At 40.3% G+C, this 21,531-nt stretch overlaps 1 protein-coding gene across 1 annotated transcript; it reads right to left on the bottom strand.

Annotated features, from left to right (window-relative positions):
- Positions 1 to 10,688: 10,688 nt before the first annotated feature.
- LOC120438176 lies at positions 10,689 to 20,686 on the bottom strand. Its single transcript, XM_039608620.1, has 4 exons — positions 20,665 to 20,686; positions 15,097 to 15,417; positions 13,944 to 14,161; positions 10,689 to 10,920 (listed from the first exon to the last, which is right to left on the bottom strand). Exons 1-4 carry the CDS (start codon positions 20,678 to 20,680, stop codon positions 10,834 to 10,836), a joined length of 642 nt encoding a protein of 213 aa, XP_039464554.1. The 5' UTR covers positions 20,681 to 20,686; the 3' UTR covers positions 10,689 to 10,833.
- Between the last annotated feature and the right edge of the window lie 845 nt (positions 20,687 to 21,531).

Raw genomic sequence — 21,531 nt, forward strand, 5'->3', positions numbered from 1 at the left:
GTGACACTACAGGTCATCTTCTTCCCCTGCTGGACACAAAAGAAAACATAATTTGGAGTATTGTGGGTGAAAATAATTAACAACAACATCAAGAAGTTTTTTGTGTTTGCGGTTAAGAACAAATAAAATTTCATTTTCGGGGTTTAAAGTTAGTAGAGTTCAAAACAAAATAAGCGGAGAAGTGCTGCTTTAGGAGTGATGAAAACATATGCAGTCACAGTGAATAATGAAAGTCTCTCAGTCTGTGGGGAACAGGTGGGGAACGGACCTGGATCAATTCTCCACGGGCAGCAGTCGGAAGAAAATTATAGGTTAAGATCATTAGAAATTAAAAACAAAAATAGGAACACCCAGCCAGAATTTTTGGCTGAATTGTTTTGCAGCTTCCCGTCCTCATCCTGAAAAAGCAAGCTCCAAGGAAGCTAATCTCTCCCTGAAGACACAGAGTGCAGTTCCAGAAGCACAAGCATGAACATCAACAGTGGACAGCAGTCCAAGAGACAATACCAGAGACCTGAGCAGAGAGGTCCAGCAGCACTATGGGCAAACGGCATCAGAAAGAGAAGATCCATCATCTTGATTGGATGAATGGAGATGCGTTTCCAGCAAGCTGCAACTTCACTGTGTGTGAAGGACTTTTGAGAAGATTGTTGGAGTTTGACACTTGCCATGTTTGGAGCAAGATGGCAATGAAAGAGACAGTGGGAGCAAACACGGGACAAAGCTGAAGAGAACTGACTGCGATTGGACGGCAAAGTGGGAGAGGAGAATGGAGAGAAAGGAGCAGGTGAGGACAGATGAATGCTGTTTTAGTGTGGGGATTCAAATTGGGTTAAGGAATCTGGGGAGACAAACGACTGCCTGGAAGTGGAGGATTGACAAAGTGTCCAGACCACCACAAAAGGGGGAGGAAGACAAGCACTGAGGTATGCGAGAGTACTGTTAGAGAAAATGGAAAGACAACACCACACATGTACATGATACGCACTACAGAGAATACAAAATCATACATAAAGTGTTACACATCAACAGAGGGTATTGGTAGAAGGGGTTAATAACACACAGCGTGGTTGCCGAGGGTAACCTGCAAGCACTTGGGGTTTAGCTGTGCCTGACTATGACAGAGATTTTCATTTAGATGTTTCTGAAACAAAACTTGGAGTGAACGGAGTTTTGTTTCAGAAAAAAGGGGGAAGGTACATAAAAGAACACACAGAAATAGAAAATGTCTTAACCCTACTAACACACACACACACGCAATGAAGCTCATTAGGATCAAACACAATTTTAAGTAGGTAATACTGTTACCATCATCCTGTCTGGTTTATTTAGTGGGTTGAGAAGTGATACATAGACCACTGAATTAGTATTATTTTGGGGAACATGACTGAATGATAATAGAATCCTGCAGCCAGAGTTTAAATGAATAAAACAAGCAGATTTTTGTTTTTTGTTTTGTTTTGTTTTGTTTGTCGTTTCTGATGTATGGGGAAGGTTTTATCATGGCACCCACTCTTAGACTTGGTGTGTTTTCACCTATTAGAAAAAGAATATTCTGGGGCAAGTCCTAGGACCGGGCTTCTGTATTTTTATTTACTTTTGTTTTTACTTTTGTTTTTCAGTTTTATCTGTTGTTTTTCATTTTATTTTTGTTTTTGAACAAGTGCACTGATTTCTGTTTGTGAATTTCTTTTCTTTAAGCAGATCTGCACGACGGAATTAAAGCGTTATATACGACACGTCGAGAAAACCGTTGCAAGTGAGTTTCTCCAAAAATTAAAATGGGCTCAGGAGAAAGTCACTTATCTGGGACAATTAAAAAGAGAGTCCCTGCCCAAGAAGGATTCACCGAGGCAATCCGATTTAAATTCTTCTTTTCTTTTGAATGACGTCATTTTGCTATGAGTGGAAACTAAATGCAACGATAGTTTCCACTACCAGCAAAGAAAGAATGAATGCATGAGTGAAAGAGGAAAAACTGACTGACTGGTAAAAGCTGATAAAAGCTGACAAGACTTGACCACTACTCAAGGTTAACCTCCACCTAGACAGGACAAAAGGGTGGATGAATTTATGTGTGTTTCTTTTTACAGGAGCAGGAAGATGACAGCAGCATCCTAGGTTGCGTGACGATTTAACCTTTTAAATGCCACTTTCTGTGTTTGTGAATCTATCAGGGGTGTGTTATTCATGGGCTTGTGCGTAGCGTTAACATTTACATTTCTTTTCTACAGCAGAGAGTTAATCATGTGTTTGATTATGTGAGTTACAGCAGGACACACTAATGGTTAATATTCTTTCTACTACAGGATTACTGGGTTTATGAGTGAAGGGAACTGTGTTTACAGGCTATATGTTGATTATGCTATTACACTGTGTTCTTGGGAAAATGTTGACTATTACAGGGGAGAAGTGAAAGTAATGTGAAACACATCCTGTGTTGAAACCAGTGTCACTCCTTTTACAGCAGGCTTAACTTTATGACCTTTTATAGCACCTCTGGAACCTGTCGACCTGCGCCTGACCACCAGGATTGTCCATCTGTTTTGTTAATGTTTGTTTTTCTAAGAGTGCATGTAGAGGATTCAGCAGAAAACAGACAAGTGACATGAGAAAACAAATAAGAGATGCAGTGTTTATGGAATAGTTGAATATGGGGCTCATTAGCTGGCCACTACTGAGCTCATAGTGATAAAATGAGTGGAGTGACATTGCTTAAGGAAAGTCACTGATTAAATTGTGGAATAAATTGGGATGATTCATGATTTGGGACAAATTATGATAATAATTGTGATTTAATGATTTGAGAAAACCTGCACATGATACTTGTCTTTTATGCTGAATACTTTATTATTCTTATGATTTATAGTTGGTTGTAAATGTGAAGTTTGATTTAACAGACGTTGTTTTCCAGGATACAGGCTCTGGGTGGAGCTGCGAGTTAGACAAGCTAAACATTTAATTGCTGACTGATGTTTTTACACAGGGTTATAGGCTGGAGTATGGCTGCTCCAAGTGGGAAACCCTGGAGATTGTTTTAGGGAGACTGTGCAACATTTTATGTCTCATTGGGAAGTTGACACATGGTGAAAGCCATGTGGGGAGAGGAGTGTTATTTTTAAATCTGTAGATGTCGTGAGGTGCCATGACGAGAAGGAGTGACTGAGGAGATCGTCTACAAGATGGGAGCTGAGGCCAGGAGAGAGTCTTCAGGAGGATCAGAGATCACCTTCAGCACAGCAGACCTCGCGCAGGAGATCGTCATGAGGAGACTCTGCACAGCAAAATCTTAAATAAAATGAAAGAGTGTCGACGTTGACGTTGAGGAAGACAACTAAGGTGTACAACGTGCTCTGCCTTAAAATCTTCAGCAGCGTTGGAACGTGAGAATCGAGGGATGGAGAGAGCGTGCCAAGCTCCAAAAGTGACAGCGCAGAGGAAGTCCAGCGATGGAATTGTGATTCTGTGAACAGTACAAATGATTTGATGCTCTGCAGAGAAGCCTTCTGCATGGGAGAAGATGTAAACAGACAAGCCTTTCATCTACATTTACATCATGTCAACTTGTCTAGGCTGGTTGAGGGGGAATTTGAGAGAAACGGTAGTGTTAGGTGTGATAACTGTTGTTATTGTAACTGTGATTTTTCTTATAAGTGAATTGCCCAGAGACAGACCCGAATCCATTCCGGCGACTCCACCATCACAGGCAGATAAAAAGGGGGATTTGTAGAAATGTTTAGCTTATTTTAGAGTTTAGACATGTAGGAATGTTTAGTTTGCTTTAGAGTTTAGACATGTAGGAATGTTTAGTTTGCTTTAGAGTTTAGAAATGTGTTAAGATAGAATCTAGAATTATGGTAGAGACACTGACACTGCCCTGGATATAAATAAAGGCCTGATTGTGTCATGAGCTTAGAAGTAGATTTGTAACTGGATAACTGTGGTCTGGAGGGGAGATGGTATTTATGGCCCCTAGGAAGAGACACACACCCACAGTGTTTTAACTAATATACTCCCACACCTATATGCACACTCACTCACGTGCACGCACATACCAGGTATGCACACACAGGCACTCATGTGCTTGTGCATACACACAGAGACAGAGTTTAGAGCACACCATGGGGGATTTATGATGGGGTCGCTCCTATAAAGCTGGCTGTGACTAACAAAGGGGTGAAGATTGTTACAGAGGGACACCGGCCTCGTCTTCCCTTCTAGAAGTGCATGCTTAAATGAAGATGAATAAAGATGAATAAAGATTTTGTAAAAATAACTACTGAGTTCCGGTGCCATTTCTGGATCCCTCGACGAATAAAAGAACTGGGGTAAAACTGATTTCGCAACACAGTACAGAACCAGGATACAGTACTTACCTCTGAACCACTGTGCCACTTAACTCCAGGTCCATAGATGGTCATGATCTGGCACCATTTCAAGCCATTTATCAGAATGAATCGTTTCATCTAACATCACCTCTTCAAACATTTAAAGCTTCCACTCGCAGAAAAAGATCAAACGCATAACTCCTGCTGATCAAACTGATTCAGTGTTTATGTTTCTTTGATCCTCTGAGTCACATCAAACCTGCTGTAGAGAACGAGTCCAGAGAACAAGAAAACAGACATTATGCAAAGTTAACCACCATGTAGACATTAATCTTTATTAAAGTGCAGACTGAAAGTGTTCCTGTTTGATTAACAGGAAAATCTGCTTGAGAGATTCAGGAGTCCTCACAGTATTCACTCTGAAGTCATGTTGAGGTGCATTTAACAAATCCACTGTGTGTTTACTACAAGAAAACACTTTTCTGCTTCATTAAATGCAGAAGCACAAACACAGAAAACCAGAAGCAGTCGGTGGGACATTTAAGTTCTTTAGTTTTGATTTGGTTTTTGGTTTTTCTGGGAAGACATTTGCACCCTTAATATGAGTGAAGAGAGGTGAAGGAAGTCTAAAAGTCTAAATACAAAAGGGAAAAAGGGCAAAGAGCAAACACCTGGGAGACACAGCTGACACTAATTGCAAAGATGAGACGGAGGAGAGCAAAACAGAACCTGATGCACACAGATTGAAGAGTACCAAAGTAAAACAGGAAGTACACAGACTCAAGGACACAGGCTTCACAGAGGGACATGACTGACTTGAAAACAGAGGGAACATATTGAACCAAAACCAAAGCTCTAGGAATACAAAACCAAAACACAAACAGCAATAACCCTGCAAATAAAGAACAAACAAATCAGAACACTGGGTCACAGACCCAGGACCATGATAGTAACGGTTAATTATTCACAAGAACACCTGATGATGTGTTTTGGTGGTTCCTTTTTTCATTGTGAACATCAGTGTGCATAATAATGAGTCCATCACTGCTGAAGACACTGACTGCTGATTTAAAAGGGAGGAAATGTGAGCAAGAACTGACAATGATTCAGAATCCAAATATCATGACAGCTGCACCTGATCGTATTAACATCTCTGATCAAGTACTGTCACGGCCAGGCGGATCAGCTGCACGCTGATCAGCACTCTCTCTCCTCTCTCTCTCTCTCTCTCTCGCCGGGCGGAACTCACTGTGGGTTCACGCCCGGCCCACGCCCTCGGGAGATGAGACACCTGGGTCTCGTTAATGTGATCAGCACTTAAGCCAGGAGGTGACTGCTGTTCGTCGCTGGATCGTTGTCTACCACACGTTAGTGAAGCCAAGCTACAGCAAGTTAGTTAAGAGTGTTTCCCTGTGTGCGTCGTACTTAACCCTGTCTCCCTGTCTACAGAGCTCCCTGGATTTTCCCCCCGTGTGGCAGTGTCGGAGTGTGAGCCTGTGATCGTGTGAGTGGATATTCTGAAGAACGCGTGCTTTCCCCTGGACTTCCCTGGAGACCCCCTCTCCCCTCACTCAGCTGTATATAGCACCCCGCCCCCCGCACATTCTTGTATATACACCTGGTGCATTGTAAATAAACCCTTCTTGTGAGCATCGGAACCGGAGTCCTGCGCTTGAGTCCTCCTCCAAACCGTAACAAGTTCAATGATGAGATAATGTTGCTGAGCTGACTGAGCGGTCCATCACTGCGTGTGATTAATGAAGATTCGTTGAAATAAGTCAGAATGAATCAAAAGGTTCACCTTCACAGCTTCATGTCCTCAGAATTTGAGAATTTGAGGTTCAAACTTTAGTTAAACACAAATTCAGCTTCTAGATCCACAAAACCTTTAATAGTTTGAGTTGATCCAAAGGTACCTTCTGAAACTTAATAACTGAATGAGAGTCTGACACTGGTACAAACGAAACTGCAGCTCATCAAGGTCGTCATCAGATCTTTGCAAATTTCCATTTTCATGTCGTAATCAATAAAAATAATCTGATTAAAACATGAAATCTATTTTGTGTTTATCAGGTGGTCAGAAACAGTTTTGCTGCTGTGGCTACAAACATTTGACTTTTTGTCTGTGCAGAAAACACAAACATGACAATAATGGCAGCAGTCCAGGAACTGGCTTAATTGACTTTAATAAAGTCCCACAGAACAACTGTTTAAGTGCCTGCCGGGGTTAATCTAAATTCGGTGCAGCCATAAGTGAACTTATTGCTTTATAGTATACGCGTGACTAAGAGTATGGTCTTCTGAAAACAGAAACAGGCAAATCTATAATACTTCATATAATATCATCATCTACTTGGCACAAGCAATATCTCAAAATGTCCACAAGGGGTCACTGTCGGTCAAAGATTCGCATCATATCACATCACAAAGTTTGCTAATAGTAAAAACAATAGACAAGTCATTTAACTTAAGTCCTAATATAGCTGGATGTAATTAGCGCTAATTAATCTTACCAACAGAGCATCAAAGTACTGAGACAAATAATCATCTCAGTCCTATGAAACTGTTCCTTTGGGAATATGATTCTTTCCCCTAGACATCCTGAGGCCAAGTCAGAGCAGGGAAATCTGAACAAAGTAAAAGTGGGAACACTGGACTTTGTTGTACTGGCTACCTGATCGCTCACAACATTTAAACCTGAAACCACAGAGTGGTGTTTCCATCAGCTGCAGGACAGAGTCATGGACAACAAGGATGCAGCGAATGTTTGAAGAGAATAAACAGCTACCAGCTGAAACAAGAGGCGACAACAGGAATAAGAATTTAATATTTTCCTGCATACCTGGGACATCTTTTGTGCCTTCACTTCTCCAGCACTGACGACAACATTTGTTCCAATTTTGCCCCAATTTCCACCAAAATTAAATCAGCTACAGCTTTGTTTTTATCCACCATCACGCAAACTTTGAAAACGACATCTTTCAAAAATGTGGGCACTACAGGATGCAGCATGTACAGCACAAAAGTGACTGCACTGAAGCTTTTTCACACTCAGTTTCACTTTTGTTTGGCATTATTTCTTTAAATGTCTTAAAGCAACATCAGAGTTTAATAAGGAACAAGTGGTGATGAAACAGAGATATGAAAAAAGCGAAAAAGAGGTGGAGCTGAAAAGCTGAAAAGAAAGTGGGGAAGAAAGAGTCAAGAAAAAGTATCAGTAAAATGTGTCAGTCTACTCGGCATCGTAGCAGCTGCACCTTCAACAGAAGAACCAGAAACAGTGCCAAAAATACCAGGTCTGACTTTTTCTCCCCGTCCACCCTCTGTGACAACAGCTGCATCAGGTCAGAAGGGAAAAAAAAAACAAAAAACACAAACTTGTTGGCTGGATTTGTATAAAATGAAGTGTCTGGCAATGGACAGAAGCAAGGATATTGATGTTTACACCCTTGTGCAATGAAGAGGATGCATGCTGTATCACAAGACACGATAAGACAGCTGATTGATTTGTTTCTCTGAGGCATTTTGTGAGGGTGTAGCTGCTGTGGCATTTGTCTGGCTTGAAACAACAACTGTAATCTCCACATTTCAACTTTTCTCAAAATACTATTTCAAGTTTAATCTCAAAATGGACACTCATTTTTTTCCTTTCATTAATGCGACCTTAGTACTCTATCGTACCACTAATTACCCAACTTCTAAAAAAAATACTTTAACAACATATTTAGTTATAAAAAGACCATCAACAGGAAATAATTAAATAACATCAATAGGAAAAGTCATTTGCTGCCCTTTGCCGCATGCTCCCCCCCTCCCTTCTGCACTTTCCTCTTCGCACTCACTTTCACTACCCAATAGAAAGCGTCTTGTTTGTTTGAGGATTTCTCCAAAACATGTGATGATCACAGTTATTGATGGTCTGGTATAATAAGTGGTTTTGTTTGAAGTTGTGCAGGACTTGTCTGTGTCACCATTTCACAGAATATGATCAAGATGTGACAATAGCCAAATTGTCCAGCAGGTGCCACTGTGGAGATGGTTTCAGATTGTTTGGAATCCTCAAGACAAGCACAAATACTTCAAATGTTTCACTAAGTCTCGTTTTGCTCATCACTAGTATGGTGACAACCAGTAGCGGTTTTTGATACGGGCGACACGGGTGGTTGCCCGGGGCGGCATCGTGGTGGGGAGCGGCATCACGGGCATCGGCAAAAAATAAATAAATAAATTTGCTCGTACTCATGCTGCCCCGACATCATGCGCATTTTGGGAATGTCATAGGCACCGATCGGTTTTCTATCGCCCATTTGCTGGGAGTAAGGGTGCCCTCCGTTTGCGAGGTGCGCCTGCTGCTTGCAGCACAGGGAGGAGAGGGCGGGGCGGCGGGGGAGTCTCTGTTCTGGCTGGAGCAGCATCTAATAACCAACTCGCAAAATAAAACAAAATAAAAACAAACCAACAAACACGAAAACACCAGACATCATGATACAGACTTATAATTTGCACCAATGTTTTTTCGAAATTCTATACACAAAAAGTGAGCGCGAGAGCCCTCGGTGCGCCTGCGCGCTGCTGAAGTCAAAGTAAACTTTATTGTCAATAACAATTTAAAATCTATAATTTACAGTTTGATGATTTAAAGTCTCACACAACCTGTCGAAAGGGGAGGGGGGGCAGCTGCTTCCAAATAGAGCACATTTCATTCATAATGATGTAAATCCAAGCCCATTATGTATTCATGACTTGAATCCTGGGTTGTGTGAAATCCCATAAATAAACCCTAGAGTATGTGTGTGTGTGTGGGGGTGGGGGCAGTAGGACTGTTCACCCGGGGCGCCAAACAGGCTAGGACCGCCACTGGAAGCAACAGTCTAAACACAGTCGTTATCCGGGAGTTTTTGTTCGGCTCCAGCCTTGAGCCCACAGCTGGCGCCAAAAGGATAGCGGAGTTAAGATGGTGGTTTTTCTTTTATGCGAACAGCTCATGAGAGTTTCAAGTTGTTCTCTAACACTCCAACGCTGATACTGGTCTCTTAATCTCCCGTTGGAGAGCTGTGAGTTTCTCCATGATGTTATCAAACTTGCGCTCCGTGGTCTTGTCATTCTTGTGCTCAAAGAGCCGATTCTGAGACCTCACGACCGCAGTGAGCTGCTCCAAGATGTAATCCAACTTTCGCTCAGAGGTGTTCTCCTTGATGTAATCCAGTGTATGCTCAGAGGTCTTATTCTGAGTATTCACGGCAGCTGTGAACTTCTCCAAGATCTTAACCATGCTGCACTCAGTGAGCCCATTCTGAGAAGTCGCGCCTCGTCCCATCGGTTCAATCCCAGCGGGCAGCCTTGGGGGGGTTTGAACAGCCGGTTCCGCTTTCTTAATTCTCCGATAAGCCAGGGCCAAGCCAGCTCCGATCAGCAATTGGTGCTGTACCGGTCCCTCATGTTGAAGAGAGAGCTGAGCATAAAAGCTGAGCTCTCAACGGATTGGCCGGTCGACCTACGTCCTTATCCTCACCTACGTTCACGAGCTGTGGGTAGTGACCGAAAGAACGAGATCGCGGATACAAGCGGCAGAAATGAGCTTCCTCCGAAGGGTGGCTGCACCCTCCTATATATATGTATGTCTATCTATCTATCTATCTATCTATCTATATATATATATACAGATATATATACATACATACAGGAAAAAAATTCTAGATGGTATGAAGGTGGAATTCAGTCAATGGATTTCAGCATCATCAGCTAAGACTGCCACACTTGATGTGAACCTCTGAGCATGAAACCACAGCCACTGCAGCAGTTCCACACTGTTCTTTACTTTAATCATTTACAGCACAGCAAACTAACCTGTTTATCCTGCACTAACATGCAACCTTCAAATAACACAGCCTGGCTCAGTTTGTTTTGCACCAAGTTTCACACAAAACGTAAGCTGTACTCAACCAATGTGTAACTTCAAAACATGAGCTTTACATTTCCAGGTTATCAAATTCCACTTAGCAGTCCTTCCCTTTGAATCCTCTCCTGTCCTCTTTGTTATCTTTTTCCTTCTCTGAGTGAAGTTAGCTCTTTCTTTTCTCTCCCTGTGAAACACAGCAGCTTCACCAGTTTGTGTATTTGCTGATGTTTGTTGAGATTATAGAAACGTTGCATTTGAAGAGACAAAATAATAACTCTCCTGAAATGTGTTAAAGCAAAAGTAAAAAGCCTGTTTTGAAAATGTAAGAAGTAGAAAGTACAGATATTTGTTTAAAAATGTAGGGAGTAAATTAAAAAGTACAAAAGAAAAACAAATAAAGTACAGATACCTGAAAATTGTGCAGTACAGTATTTGTACTTTGTTACTTCCCACCTCTGCAATGAAGTACATCAATGTACATGTATGCATTTGAATAACAGGAACAAAATGAAGCATAGTGAAGCAAATTATATGGAGGTGATCATGAAATCTCAGATATAGGTCCAAAAATATCAAAATTCATTTTTACTTGTTAGATTTTGGTCTTTAATAATGCAGAGTGGGTTTGGTCCTGCTGCTTTTGGACTCTTTGTGTTTGGAGGTTGGATCCCAGTTCTCATGTGTTACAGATAACTGAAAATGAAAAAAACAAACAAACACTTAAAACCTTAGATGCAAACAGATTTTCAATAGCCTCATGCAACATCACAGTTTAATGCAAATTGAACTTTAAAACAAACTAGAAAAATTTGCATTTCCTGCGAAAATGCTGTGTGGATGCCTTAACGCTGAAGCTGTCTGCTGAAAAGCTGAAAAAGATGAAAAGTTGCAAAAAGTTGTATGGTGGTGGAAAAAAAATGTCACCCTGAGCAGGATTCGAACCTGGACCTCCAGGGCGCAAGGCGGCTACTCATCTCACTGTGCCAAATTCACTCTCACAAGGTAAGAGATGGAGAGACTGACAATTATGGTGAAATGAGCAGAAACTGCTGAGAAATGCGCTGATAAGAGGTGAAATGATTGAAAATTTTGCAGAAAAGAGGTGAATCAGCAGAATTTCTGCAGAAAAGAGGCAAAGAAGCAGAACGTTGTGCTGAATAGAGGTGAATCAGCAGAATTTCTGCTGAAAAGAGGCAAAACAACCTGTTTCTGCTCAAATTCACAAATCAGAGGTACTGCCTCTGTGTGCTTCATCAGGTGGGTTCTTGTATGTATTTCTGCCATGGAGCGTTAACAAGAATCTGAGGTCCATATTAGAAAAGCTGCTAAAATCATAAAACTTGCGCTGAAAAGAGATGAATCAACAGTTTCTGCTGAAAAGAGTTTTTTTTTTTTTTCTGAAAACAGCCAAAAAAGCTGGAATTTGTGCTGAAAAGGGGTGGAAAAAAATGAAAATTTTGCTGAAAAGGGGTGAAGAAGCTAAAGCATACCAAATCAAAGTATTTGTGCCAAAACATAGTGTTTCTGCCATATTGTGGTACTACTACATTACAACATGAATACGGATTAAAGATGAAAGAAACTGGCAACAAATTCCTCCACTACAAACCAGTCTGATACCACTTCTTTGCAGTGTTCACGTTTACTAAGGCACTACCCAAAAGGCGCCACAAGAGGGCACTCCAACACAAGAGATGAGGTGAATGAGCAGAATTTCTGCTGAAAAGAGGCAGAAGGTTCTGTATGTAGAAAAAGAAACACTGTTGAACCATGTGTGAAATAAATGAAAATGAAATGAAAGAACAACCTGGTTCTGCTCAAATTCACCAATCAGAGGTACTGCCTCAGTCTGCTTCATCAGGCTGTGTACTTGTTTCTGCCATGGAGCGTTAACAAGAATCTGAGGTCCATATTAGAAAAGCTGCTAAAATCATAAAACTTTGCAGAATTGTAATAAATTAGCAATGTAAATTACAGGTCTGTGATAGTGTATAAATTTGTAGTGAAAAAAAAAAAAACGTGGACCAAGGTGGGATTGAACCCACGACCTTTGAGCTGCAGAGCCGTGTCATTACTGATTGCGCCACCTGGAAAGGGGCGGCGGTCTGAAAGACAGATACTTGAGCAGTCAGAAAATAGATCGCGGTGAGAGGCGAAAAACGCCGCTTTTTGGAGTTACAAAACGTCGTGTAACTCAAAAACTAGGAGGGCTAGCAGCATAATTCTTGTACTGGGTGAATCAGCGGACTTTGGTGTATTTTGACTGCGATTTTCATAGCTCGTTCTACCTCCGCCGCGGAGATATGACGAGAGAAGAAACGGCTTCATTTCCAGAGTTTGAAGACTGAGAGAAGGACAGATTTCCACCCTCAAACAAACGTAATTCATTGCTCAACGGTAAGATAATTGTAAAAACTGCTTCCACTGTGAGTGTCAGCAGTGTCTGAAGATATATTGGCACAAGCCTCATGTCCTAACTTTGCTTTGTTCAAGAGATATGGCGATTTTAAAATGCCTCCCGTTACAGAATTTCAGCTCTGAATTTCAAAACCTCCCCATAGACTTTGAATGAGGAGTTGTCAGACCTTGTGTCACTCCGAGGCACATTGCGAAAAAACGGTAAATCTCACAATAAAGATAGTGACATTGTCTGAAAGCCAGCAAAAATACCTACGTTTTGATGTATAATTTGTGGGGGTTGAGTGGAAATTGAGTGAGTAGCAAGAAGTTGTTTAGACATGAAGAGAAAATTCAGAACGGACCAGCACTCACTCTGACTTAATTGCATAGCAACCATAGCAACGCATGTATTTTCTGAAAAATCACAATTTTGCAACTGAAAACTTAAAGAGGTATAAAATTAAAACGGTAGAAGATCTGAAAAAGCTGAATCAGACAGGAATAGCCCAATAATCTGAGAACATTTTAAAGTTTGAATGGAGTTTCTAGGTGAAAGTATGACAAAGTAGTTAAGTTTCAAAAACAAGCAAGTTTTAGCAGAATTGTGGAAGTTTCCCATTCATTTCAATGGGACAAATTAAAGGAAAAAAGTGTAATATTTTAAAAAGTATAACAGTAATAAACACCAAAAGTCATAGCCGGCATTAGCAGAAAGAGCAGAACAGTTTAGAGTTTGAACGGAGAAAATCGGCTGAAAACTGAGGGAGTAGATAAGTGCCAAAAAGTGTACGGAAGCAACTAGGGGAATAATAATAAAGAAGAAAGAGAAACAGGAAAACAATAGTGTGGAAGCCCTTTAGGGCATCCACACAATAAGAAGCACAAAGTTTATTCCAGAGAAACAAACAAACAAAAACATGTAACATTATAAATATCATAAGAAGTTCAACAGATTTGCTTCAGAGCAGCTTACATGTGCTGCAGTGTCAGGAAACAGAACTAAAGGTGCTTTCACACTTTTAGATATGACATCATGAAATTATGATGCTGTGGAATAACCTTAAAGGACCATAAAATATGTTGTATGGTTTTATATCTACATAATTATAGAAAATATTTCTGTCTGGTCTAAATATTGTTCACTTTGTCTTCACTTCCCTCTGCTGGTGAAGATGGTATTATTAAGGAAACTTTAATAACAGGTAACATCACCTCTTTTCACTACATTTCACTGAGAAAGTCAAACTGACAGCATGAATCAACAACACTCACTGAAACCTGCAACAACAGACAGAAAACAAGTGACACAAACTCACCTCCATGTTTGTGTCATTTTCTCTGGTGTTCAGTCCAAAGTTCCTCCTTGTCTTACTAATGTAGAAGAGCATGAGGAAAACAGCCATCAGCAAAACACCATCCAAGGACGCACGCACAACCAGAAGCCAGGAGGAGTCAGGACCATGTGTAGAGACTCCTGCAGTGACACTTTCACTCTGTGTTGCTGTTTGTGGTGTGGAAGCAGGTGGGTTTGAATCTGTGAACAACAAACACAAAAATATAATAATAATGGATTGGATTTCATATAGCGCTTTTCAAGGCACCCAAAGCGCTTTACAATGCCATTATTCATTCACTCTCACATTCACTAAATGCAGCATTAACATGAAGCTTATGTGTAAGTTCAATAGGGAAGATCTGTAATCACTCAGCTGCCTGCTTTCCTGTTCTTTACATCATTATTACTTTTTCAGATAAACCACAAAGTCACGTTCAGTCTCATCAGATCAGCTGATGGATAAGCTAATACTCTTTTACACATTAGACTGGGGAATCTCATATCCTGCACACTACATATGTTTTCACCTGTATGAGTAGAAACACTCAGCTTTAGTGAAAGATGATGATGATGATGTTTTCCCCTCAATTTTAGCTCCACAATCACAACTTTAAAAAATGATTCAAAGTAGAGCACACACTTCTTAAACACACATAACCTTAGATTTCAAATTGTTAAAAAACTTTTAATAATATAAAAAATGATGTTTCATATATAATATGTGCTCTGATTAAAAATCCTCAGTGCACATTATGACTGTGAAACTTACTATATTTAAATATCTGTATATTTTTAAAAGCATCATAACAAATATGGTTTATATTTGTGAATAAACAGGAATAAATTTATCAGCACAACAGGAAATTAATACTCTGAGATCGGACATCCAGAAAAGTATGGACATTATTTGTCCTGTTTTTGATGTTAGAAATATTTAATGATGTCTCAAACATCAGCTGATCTCTGGCAGTAACAACAATCTCACCTCAAATCACCAAAAGTTTCATGTTTTTATTTGTTGTTGTTCTAATTTTGTTTACCTTACTTTCTGAGTTGTGATTATCTATTATTAGTAGTATTTTAAGCTACATGAAATATGAAAAAAGTTTTTACTATTCTGAAAAGATACTTACCATCAATGACGAGAACATTTACACTGCTGTATAAATCTGGAGACAGAGGGTTTCCATAACCACACCTGTATCGTCCTGTGTCTGACTTGGTCAGCTGTGTGATGGTTGCATACAGTCCATACATGGATCTTGGTCTGTATTCAATGCTGTATCTGCCACTCGCAGATTTGTTATTAGTTGTGTCAATGAGGATCTCCCCTTCATTCTTACACTGATTCTTACAAAAGAACTTCCTGTGTCCATACGTGTTGTTGGAAAATACCAATGTGATCTTTTCGCCCTCAGTTTGTGTGCGATAAAAACCAACGTTTTTATCTAGATCTGTGAAATAGAAGAACAGTAATTAGTCTGAACTGAACCAGTTTGTGGGGGAGGTGTGGTCCCTGGCTCAGCTGCAGGGGAGGAGTGGGGCAGTGAGCTCAAGGGGGAGGGACTGGTGGCGGTGATTTAACCTTGTGTTGTCCTCGGGATTCCCATATACTTGTTTGCCATTCACCTACGGGTCATTTTTGACACAAGGATTAACCATATATATATAGTGAAGGCGGAGACCTGAGAGAGAGAGTTTGTGTGCTTATGACTTACTGAAATGTTGGTGAACTATGTGCCGAAACGTACAGCCACATGTGTGTGGCACTTCAATGAGCACCCTACAAGCATAAAACATACTAGTATGTCGGGTCATTTTTTACACTGTTACATTATGATTATATTTCATGGATCAAATAAGCACAGTTATCATTTCATAATAAATCAGAAAAATCTGAAGAACACATTCTTACCTGATCCTCTGAAAATCAAAACTTTTTTGTTGCACCATATTTAATGAAGCCATGCAAAATGTTACATTCATACTATGAACTTGAAGGGCGGCGTTAGAGACCCTTGAAGTTCACTGGTGTGAGCACAAATTTTTTTTTTTTTTTTCATTTGTCTTATTTTTGAGGCATTTCTCAGAACTCAGAGCTAGAAATGAGCCTGGTATATAAAAAGGTGAGTAACTTCATTTTAGCATGATGAGACTCTTGGAAGATCATCAACTTTTTAGGTCAAACATTTCTTCTGTTACTCTCCATCGTAGGAATTAAATTAGTAGATTTTATCTATTTAAATCATGATATAAACCATGATACTGATGCTCAAAATCAGTTATAGAGAAAAGAAAATCTGAATAAAAGCAAGATTTTGCTTTAGACTTTGATAGTTGGAGGTGGTGTAAAACTGAATTAGTTTTAGCAGAGCCTAAATATGAATTAATAAATCATTGAATATTGTTGTAGGCTTTACACTGAGATGGTAAAACGTTATCTTAGTACAGTTGTAACATGCCATATAATATGGACATGGAATAACAGGTAAAATGTGCTTGTATGTATTGATTAAACAGGTTGATCTAAAAGTGGTCCACATTCAAGGGCGTAGATTTGGCATGGACAGAAGGGACATGTCCCCACCAATAATTTGATCTCTTCTAGTAAAGAAAATCAAACCCGATAGAAAGTGAAAAAAACGATCTGTCAACGTCTCATTCACCCAGCGGTGCAGAAAGAGTTAAATTATGTTCTCTACTGGAGTCCTACCTCATGTGACAAATAGGCCAATGTGATTGGCTGTGCCTTTCAGGGAGCTCTGTTTAGTTTTAGCAGCACCAAGCCTGCGCTGCGAGGACCTGCAAGGAGGAGAGGAGGACGGCAGCAAAAAGGAAGAACCTGGATATAAGAAAGTATTTTTCAAAGAAACCTGTAAGTCACTTAAAGCCAAATTAACTCATAAAATGTGTCCGTCATAATAACGTTACAGGCTATGCTAGGCTTTGGCCCACATCAGTCTAAAAGTGTATGTAACCATGAATAACGTGTTTTGGAAACTAACTGCACGACAGGCAGCACTATTAGTTATCTCAGTCCCAGAGTAGGATTTCTAATTTTGATTGAACCTGTCAGAGAAAACTGAGCCTCGAGCAAGCCAGGATATTAGTTTACAGAGGCTGTTAAAATTATTTGTCTAACGTTAAAATGTTGGTGACACAATAATTTCATCCTAATGGCACTGACATATTCATAGGGTTAGTTTTTGAGACAAAATATCATGAGGTAGTCAGGATTTTGCAAATATTCCACCTTGTAGTGCAGTTTGCACAAATTGTTTTAAAAATGCACTCACCCTACAAACATTACTGACGAGTCAAGATCTGCACAAAGTGACAGAAACACTGAAGCAGCTACACATTTTATTCTTATTGTCATGTATGTCCTATTTGTCAGGTGACAGAAGAACCAACACAAAGCTCAGAGAGTAACGGTGACACAAGATCACAGGTGAAATTGGATGATGACTTGATGGTTCATTACTGTATTTGAAGCACATGTGTGACTGCATGTATTTGGAGTGTCTCGCTGTTATTTAGAGTCAGAGGCAGCTCTGCCATGTTGTAACTCAGACAGAGGTGAAGAGGCGAGGTCACAGGTGTCTGACTGATGATTTGGTGCTATAGATTAACTAGTATTTATTATCATGACAATTGTTAGGCTGCTGATGTAAATTGATTCATTAGTGTATATTTGACAAAGAATCTGAATTGACATGTCTCACTTTTTATATGACACAAATCAATGTGTTATTTTATTAGGTAGCAATATGTCCTAGTGCAGTCAGAGGGGAAGAGCCAGGGTCAAAGGTGAGGCACATCAAGCACAGAATAATAATTTTAATCTGAGGATAAAACGCATGTACTGAGGCTGAAAGAAGCTTCAGTGCTCTCACAAGACTAAAAACATGGCTAAGGTCAACAATGACTCAAATGAGATTAAAAAATGCTGCTGTATGCCATGTCCACCAGGACAGACTGGACAGTACAGATGTAAAACCAATATGCCAGTAGTTTATCTCAGTTAACGAGAGGAGAAGGCATGTGTTTGGCTCCTTCACATAGTGGACATTGAGTTGTTGTGTGAGGCACCAGTAGTCCATGTGTGTTGCTGTAACAGTAGTTCACATTTAGAATAAAAAATCCCAGGTCACTGAGTTGATCGGGGCAATAGTGCCTAAAATGTTGCATCATTTTGCTGAGAGATCTTTTACTTTGTGGTAATCTTAGATGAGTAGTTTTATGGACAAAAACCACCAGGTCATTCAGTGTTCCCTTAGTGCTAATGTATCAGAGATGTTGGTGTACTATAACTGAAGTAATGCTGTTAAGTCCTTAAAGTCATATTCTTTTATTGTCATGACTGTATTTGAAGCTATTTTTATTTTTTGTATGATACCTGATTTATATGGAATATGGCTGAAGTAAACTAAAGTCTAAAATACTTCAGTCATTTGTTTAATATTAATTTAACATTATATAATTCACATATAAACAGTGTTGGATAAGTTACTTTATATTAGTAACTTAGTTACATTACTAGTTACTTCCACCAAAAGTAACTCAGTTACTTCAAGTTACTCGTTACTTTCAGAGTAACTAGTTACTAGGGAAAGTAACTTCTCTTGTTAATGTGTTGCTTCCGTAACTGGATACCCAGCGAGAGTTCCAGTCTTCTAGCTTGCTTACTTGCCACAAGTGCACTGTGCCACCTACCAATAGAAAGGAAAAAATAATGTGCATATTTCCACGAGAGAAATCCCACGCCTGGACCGTCGTTGACCGCCGCCATGATTCTAGCCTGCTTTTTACATCCAACACAAAAACTGCAGTCGTGGTGCTTTCGATTGTACTCAGAACTCGGAAATTCTGCCTTCTGAATAGGAAGATGTAGGTAACACCAGACTGCAGATGAGCTGCATACAGAGCTGGACTGGGACAAGAAAAATCATCCCGGGGAATTTGACTAGAGACCAGCCCACCATTATAGGAAAAATCATAAAGCCTTTGAATGAAAATAAACACTGTTGTGACAGTGATGTACACCAGCGGTCCCCAACCTTTTTGCGCCACGGACCGGTTTATGCCCGACAATAATTTTCACGGACCGGCCTTTAAGGTGTCGCGGATAAATACAACAAAATAAAACTAGTACCGGTACCGAAAAAAAGAAGATTTATTCATAACACACGTGAAAAGACCCAGGAAAACCGAGTTAACGATAAAAACGATAACAAAATAACGCTGAAAACCGATAAAAACCCTGAAAACAATACATTTCACACCCGAGCCTCAACTCTCGCGGCCTGGTACCAAACGACTCACGGACCGGTACCGGTCCGAGGCCCGGGGGTTGGGGAGCGCTGAGGTACACTGTTCTGATGGTATATATGTATCAATCTATCAATTGTTTGTTGTAAGACTCAGATAATTATTTTTTTTAAAGCTAGACATTTTAAATGAGAATAAGAAAGAAAAGTATTTCCTTGTGCCCCCCTTTCCCCGTTAATGCCCTACATGGCCCCCTGGCATAACTTTGCTAGACCCGCCCCTGCACAGTTACCAGCTGTCAGCTACTTAGAAAAGGATCCTGGTGTTATTTGTCTCTCAGAAACAGTTCATAACTTCCCTTCAACTCATTCATGTCACCTAAAAGGTAAACCTGTTTCTCCATCACCTGTTCAGCTCTGATGATTCAGTAAGGACATCTCCTGGTCTCATCTTCATGTTTCCCTCTCACCAGATAACCAAACCGATATCATGAGCAGCAGCTTTCACAGCTGTGGCTCCAGCAAACGTCAGCTGATACTAGAAATTAATATTAAATTAATTCTAACAACAGCTGATCAAGCTTAAATGTGCTGCTGTTGTTTAGCGCTGGTTTCCTCGTTCTGGCGCAAAGTGGGCGATAAATAAACAAGAGAGAAAAGCCGATCAGCTTTATGATTGAAGTAGAAACAGGAGAGGAGAGAATGAGAGAAGAAGAGGCAGCTGTGCATGAACAAAATCAAGTTCAACATCAGTAACATAGCACCCACCCAGCTGTATAGAAACTCCGTCATGCTAGCTAGCATGCAGTACGAAAAAGTCAGCATAACGAAAATAAACTCCACCTAAACTTGGTTTATATCTGACCCAGATAGACTGCAGGTCATAACTTCTTACCTGAAGTTCAGTTCACCTGACACTCGGACCGGCGGCCGCTTCAGGTCTCTCCTCTTGCCTCCCTTTTCCTTCATCCACCTGCTGGCCTCCACCACTTGCTAATGTTACTGAATCTGTGGAAGCTCCGCGATATCCACCACACAAAGTAACGAATAACGAGCCTATCTAAATCCCAGTAACGAGTAACGCGTTCCTGGTTTTGGCATAATAACTAGTTACCGTGCTCGTTACCACAATAATAATGTAGTTACTGTAACGCGTTACTTAATAACGCGTTAGTCCCAACACTGCATATAAAACTATGAATTGTAATTTTAAATGGTTTAAAAGCAAGTAGAATAGCATATGTAGGCAAGTATATTCTCCTTTTATCAAGAAGCAAAGACAAAAGGGAAAAAAAAAAGAAACCGGGTTCGGCGGTTGAATCATCCGTCCCCACCAATGCCAAAACCAAATCTACGCCCTTGTCCACATTACTAAATTAGACCTTGGGGTCTCCACATTTTCAATTTCAGTGACCTTTAGTAAAAACTCACCCTTTGAAACTCTCATCTCGAAGTCTGAGTATGAATCTGGAGCAGAAGGTCTTCCCAAAGCACACCTGTACATTCCTGAGTCAGACTTGATCATTTGTGAGAAGGTCAAAAACACAATTCCTCTTCCTGAAGCTCCATTTTTATACTTCATGCTGTATCTCCCACTCTGAGCTGTGCTTCCATCTGTTTTAATGAGGATATCTTCATCTCGCTCACATTTTTCCTTACAGAAGAACTTTGTGCTTCCAGACAAAGGTAAGTTGCAGTTAAGTGTAGCATTTAGTCCTTCAGCTGCAGACCAAATATTATGTTTTGCCTTGACGAGCCCAGCTGGACCTGTCAGATGAAAAATAATAATTTAAAATTTAAAACAATAAAGTTAAAACAATATGGATAATCACAACATTATTTAGTGTATGTAAATATTAGACTTGTAGTCAAGATCGCCTAAATCAAGACTAAAACCAGAGTGTATCGAGACCAAGACAGACTGAGACAAAAAAGTCTTTAAACTGCAGCCAGATGCTGCTTCGTTTACGGGTTTTTGCTTTCGCACAGCCCTCCTCACTGCTGTCTACTGTCTCACTCACTTACTGAGAGGACAGACGCACGCTCCTCTCGACTGTCGCATCCGTCACCCTCTGTTTTTCACATAATGATATTATCCTATATCCTCGCATGTGATTGGCCACAATATAGATGGATTGGAGCACAGCTGAGCCACTGTGTGAGAGCTGAGCAGCGAAAGGAAATTAAGCGAGGAGCCGGCTCTCGCTCAATGGGAGTCGACTCTTCTGATTCACTATAAAGCACTCTCTAAGCACGGCTCTTAGAGCTGATGCTTTTGCGCATGACACATTATCGAAC

The sequence above is a fragment of the Oreochromis aureus genome, linkage group 3 (assembly GCF_013358895.1).
Source record: "Oreochromis aureus strain Israel breed Guangdong linkage group 3, ZZ_aureus, whole genome shotgun sequence".
Taxonomy (NCBI): domain Eukaryota; kingdom Metazoa; phylum Chordata; class Actinopteri; order Cichliformes; family Cichlidae; genus Oreochromis; species Oreochromis aureus.